This window comes from Poecilia reticulata, linkage group LG5 (genome assembly GCF_000633615.1).
Source record: "Poecilia reticulata strain Guanapo linkage group LG5, Guppy_female_1.0+MT, whole genome shotgun sequence".
In the NCBI taxonomy this organism is placed as follows: domain Eukaryota; kingdom Metazoa; phylum Chordata; class Actinopteri; order Cyprinodontiformes; family Poeciliidae; genus Poecilia; species Poecilia reticulata.
Genome location: NC_024335.1, coordinates 1,250,030 through 1,255,294, shown reverse-complemented (window position 1 = coordinate 1,255,294; position 5,265 = coordinate 1,250,030). Strand labels below are relative to the sequence as shown.

At 46.5% G+C, this 5,265-nt stretch overlaps 1 protein-coding gene across 3 annotated transcripts in view; it reads right to left on the bottom strand.

The window, feature by feature from the left end:
- Positions 1 to 5,265, bottom strand: part of mmp24 (matrix metallopeptidase 24) — a 35,888-nt gene extending 30,623 nt beyond the window's left edge. For 2 of the 3 annotated variants that reach the window (XM_017304793.1, XM_017304794.1), the window contains exon 1: positions 4,864 to 5,265. In XM_017304793.1, the coding sequence (XP_017160282.1) occupies positions 4,864 to 5,013 (150 nt within the window). In that variant the 5' untranslated portion in view covers positions 5,014 to 5,265. The remainder of the gene's footprint in view (positions 1 to 4,863) is intronic. The other variant, XM_008408264.2, reaches the window with a different exon arrangement.

The window sequence follows — 5,265 nt, the reverse complement described above, 5'->3', positions numbered from 1 at the left end:
GTGTGTGTGTGTGTGTGTGTGTGTGTGTGTGTGTGTGTGTGTGTGTGTGTGTGTGTGTGTGTGTGTGTGTTTGAGTCTAATTTGAGGTTCTGTGAAGAATAAAATTATAATTTCAGCCCAAAATCAAATGCAGGAATCTAACATGCGTTGGCTGCTCTCAGACTCGATGAGTCTGGAGATCTCCCATCAATCAGCACTCCCCTCCCTCTCCGGGTTGTAAACCTGAGCTAGCTAGCGCTAGCGGTGAAGAAAAGTCCTAGCCAGCTGTCCTGGAACCTAAAAAGGCTCAACAAACTGGTAATGAAGCCTGGTTCTGTTCTGTGGAACCTCTATTTTACATAAAATCAAGAAAACTATGGACAACTCTGACCATCCATTTGTTTGAGTCTGATTAAATAACAACTGCAACAGCCGTCACCATCTACAATAACTCTTTGAAGAGTTCGGATTAGCATTTACCCCAACATTTGATTTCCTTTTCGGCTCAATACATCGTTCTCATGTGACGACACATGAGAACGATGTGTCTTAAACAGACAGCCATCTTGGTAGGCAGTTGCTATGTCAACAATAAACAAGCCACAAACTTAAAACTAGCTCTCACTTAGTTCCAATCTAACTGATAAACAACATAAGCACATTACAACTATTACTCAGTTACAGTGTTTGAGTTCTCTACCCACCTCTGTATAATACATAGAAAAACATCAGTGATATTTACTAGCAACATTAGCTTAGCTAGCATCGCTTTTATCTGCAAGCTAAGACGGAGGTGTAGCAAATCAAAATCTCGTTGATGAAAATCCTGTTAATGCAAATAATGACACACTAAATGTTTAGTTATATACTCAACTAAACATTTAATTTTGAAATTAAATATTTATTTTCCAAACCAAGCATTTAGCTCAGCCCTAAATATTTAGTGATCTAGGTCAATATTTAACTTGCTAACTAAATATTTAAGTTAATGTTTAACTCATAGCTACATATTTAGCTTGCCGATAAGGGGGAATGGAATATAAAAGCTGGTTTTGTGGACCGCTACACAAACTCTGCTGCTGGGAACTGAACCGTTAGTTGAAAACATCGGATGTGACGTTTTAATGGCTCTACAGACGCTTACTCATGTTTCCATAGCAACCGTCTCCTCGGTCCGGGTTCGGCTGGTTTCAGACAGAACAAAACCATCATCAAACCCGCAGTGACAGCTCCTGTTAGTTCCAGCTGCGGCTTCACCGAGCGAGCAGCAAAGCGAAGCGGGTGTGGGCGTGACGAAGACAATGGCTGGAGAGAGGAAGAGCGACAACAAGGCTGTCAATCTGAAAACGCTACAAATGTGTGTATTTATCTCCAACAATGACTAATCAGGACAGCGCTGACTGGAAGTGGCCGTGAATTCACACCCACCCACCCACCCACCAGCAGCAGCAGCAGCAGCAGCCCACTTCCAACCCATTCTCAGCTCTAATGCTGTGTTTACAACCATCGTCTTTCCCAGAAGCCTCCCCTCCTGGGAGGGAGGAAACCCGCCTGACACCGGCTCGTAGGGCTCACACACACTTTCAGCCCATTACCTCCATTATGGAGCAGAAATCTGCAGCTGGGCATCGTTTTCTATTGCCACGTCACCCTCACAGAAACACGGGACAGGATGTTTCCCGTAGCATGTTAGCCCTGCAGCAGTCATTAATAAAATCCTCCAGAGCAGGGGAGTCCAAAGTCGGTTCTGGAGGCCCGGCATCCTGCATGTTTTAGTCTCTCCCTGGTTTTACACACCTGCATCAAATGATGGCTCATTAGAGGCCCAAGCAGAACATTGACATGCTGAGGAGGTTGTTACTGGAGAGAACCAGAACGTACAGGATACCGGGCCTTGAGGAACGACGACCCGAAGGAACAGGAACCTGCCCTGTGCTAAGCTAAGCTAAGCTAAGCTAAGCTAAGAGAAGAGAAGCTAAACTAAGATCATACAGGCCCAAGTTAAACAAGAAAAGCTAATCTGAGCAAAGATACCCCAAATGACTGTTTATTCACCGTCACATGCTGTTTTAATTTTAATTATGTAAAGCACTTTGAAATGCCTTGCTGCTGGAATGTGCTATACAAATAAAATTTGATGGATTGATTGAAATGAAGCTACGCTAAGCCTTAAATTAAGTGAAGCTGCTGCAAACTTAGAGAAGCTAAGATCAGTAAATCTGATCTAAACGGACCTGAAATAAATAAGGTTCAAATAAGTTAAGCCTAAATAACAATCTAAGCTAAATTAGTGCAAGCAGCCAAGTAACAGACTAAACTAAACCCAGTTAAACTGAGCAAAGATCAACTAAGGAAAGCTAAAAAAAAAAAAAAAAGCTAAAACAAATGGAGTAAAATCAAGCTATGCAATAATAAATTCATATACGATAAATATTAAACTAGATGGGGCTGCACAGTGGCGCAGTTGGTAGAGCTGTTGCCTTGCAGCAAGGAGGTTCTGGGTTCGATTGCCGGTCTTTCTGCATGGAGTCTCCATGTTCTCCCTGTGCATGGTGGGTTTTCTCCAGGTACTCCGGTTTCCTCCCACAGTCCAAAAACATGACTGTCAGGTTAACTGGTTTCTCTAAATTCTCCCTAGGTGTGTGTGTGTGTGTGTGTGTGTGCGTGTGTGTGTGTGTGTGTGAGTGTGAGTGTGTGTGTGTGTGTGTGTGTGAGTGTGTGTGTGTGTGCATGGTTGTGTGTCCTGTCTGTCTCTGTGTTGCCCTGTGACAGACTGGCGACCTGTCCAGGTGACCTGTCCAGGGCGACCTGTCCAGGTGACCCCGCCTCTCACCTGAAATGTTCGCACCAGCACCCCTCACTAGGGACAAGGGTGTAAGAAAATGGATGGATGGATAAAACTAGATGAAGTTGAGATAAAATAGAACAAATAAGATTAGTAAAGTTTATAGTCAGGCAGAATTAAGTGCTTGAGTCTGATATAAATAAATTAAAACCTCACAGTTCCCAGAAAGAGGCTAAAATTAGGACAGGAATGGAGATCAGTGCAAACTCAGAATCTGGTTTAAATAGATCTATATTATGAGTAAACAGCCTCCACTGCAGTACGTAGGACTTTGACTAACGAAACCCAGAGAGGAATATTTGGAAAGGTTGTGCAAACAGAAAAACAAACATTGAAAATATGACCGGATGAGTTAAAGAGCTGGAACCCAGGAGCGTTTCGTTCCTGCAGCTGCAACAGGACACAAAGGCAAGAGCTTTAAAATGCCAGTCAGTGGAACGTGGTGCTGATTTAAGGTTGGTTTCCCTGTTCAGTCCGTTTTAATGTGTTTGCCTAGAAAGTCCGGTTCGTTTGGGGAGCTGTGAATGCGTAACTGAACCAGAAAATAAACTCCGTTCGCCCAGACCTCGGTCTGGGCTCGGTTCAAGTGAACTCTGGTTCGATTTGAATGTGAACACCAAGCGGACCGGAGACCGCTCCAAAAGCAGGAAGTGAAACCAACATGTTAGCCTAGTGCTAACTGGGAAAGTGACTCGTGGTCTTTAGCCAAAAACTAAAGAGAAATCTGATTGTTGTTTCCTGTCAGATCGCCAATTACTGATCTTTAAAAAGCCTGACCTTACCATTCCGATTTTTTTTTTTTTGTCTGAAATGTTGCTAAATATAGCAAGAATGTAGCTGAGCTGGTAACAGTGGCGTGACTACTGATAACTGCTAAAGTGCAGACATGACCTGGTGGGTGAGTCTGTCAGTCAAACCTCTAACGGGAGAACAGAAGACGTAACGTAAATAAGATCGGGGAAAAGATCGGCTTCACCTACGTATCAACCGATCTCCTTAAATAAAGGAAATCTCCACCGATAAATCGGTGCACCCTCAATCTGACGCTACATTTTTGTCTCCATTTGGTGAAGGAAGTTGCGCTCGGTGTCTTCTTGTTCAGTTGCTTCCTTCAGTGTTTCTTGGTGCAGCGCCCCCACAGGTCAGGGGAACATTTATTTAATTGTGTCGTTTGACTCACAGCAGTGAGAAACTGAACCACAGCAGCTGAAAATGGAACAAATGTTGCAGTTTTGAACCGAGTCTACCGGAAAACAGTCTGACCCATTGGAGAGCAGAGTCTCTATTTCATTTCCTCCATATAACTGGGCCCACTCTCCAGCCCAGATGAGACCCTTATGGGACCCCCCACCCCCGCCACACACACACACACACACACACACACACACACACACACACACACACACACACACACACACACACACACACACACGCAGGATGGACTTGGATTTTCTGCTCCAGCATCCCTCAGGAGTTTTTCCCTCCACAGTTTGCTGCCTCTCTAACTTTGTGATGTTTTCACGGTGGAGCTGAGTCTGTCTGCCTCCTCTGGTCTCACACTGCTGTGGAGAAAACATCTCCTCCTTTGTTCCACTCCACGCTGCCACGGGCGCTCTCTTTGTCTCAATCAAAGCATCTCCAGCAACAAAACAGGAAAACAGCAGCAGCAGCAGCAGCGATCCAGATCACCAACATCTCCATCAGTTTCCCCCATTCACCCCGACTCAGAGCAGATCCATGAATTATGGAGGAGAGGCTATATTTGGACTGGAGCTTCACTTTAACCTGCCTGTTCCTGGTCAACATGTGTCTGAATGTAGAGCAGCAGCAGCAGCAGCAGGCGGGGGAGGGGGGAGCAGAGGATCTGAAGGACTTTTTAAAGCTGCCAAACAGGCGGAAACAATCAGGCTTAATGAGCAATTAAGCTGTTAGTTAGTGACGGTGTTACTGACGCTGGAGCGTCAGAAAACAAAGCGCTGAACCGATTCTGAGTCCGGATCAGTTCAGTTGTTCTCTGCTTTCAGAAAACCTCCTCTTACCTCCACTATGAAGGTCTTCTCCTCCCCGCACACCGACACCACGCAGAGCAGGAGCGGGAAGCAGCAGGTCTTCCAGCAGAGCCCGGGGATCCCGGCTCTCCGCCTGCGCGCCGCCCCGCCGCCGCCGCCTCCGCCGCCGCCAGTCGCCATGGCTCTGTCCCCCGGATCCCCCCCGCCACCTCCTCCGCTTCGCTCCGGGGCTTTCCAGGCTCCTGCTCCGCTCCTCACAGCAGGAAACGCGGCTCCAGCTCGGGGTCCATCCCGGCGCGTTGGCCCGGTTCGGTTCGGTTCGGTTCACCAGTTCAGGAGCAGCGGAACAGCTGCACGACTCGGGCTACAATCAAACACTGATGCACTGAGGTTTGTCGCTCTGGGTACCAGTGAGGAGGAGGAGGTGGAGGA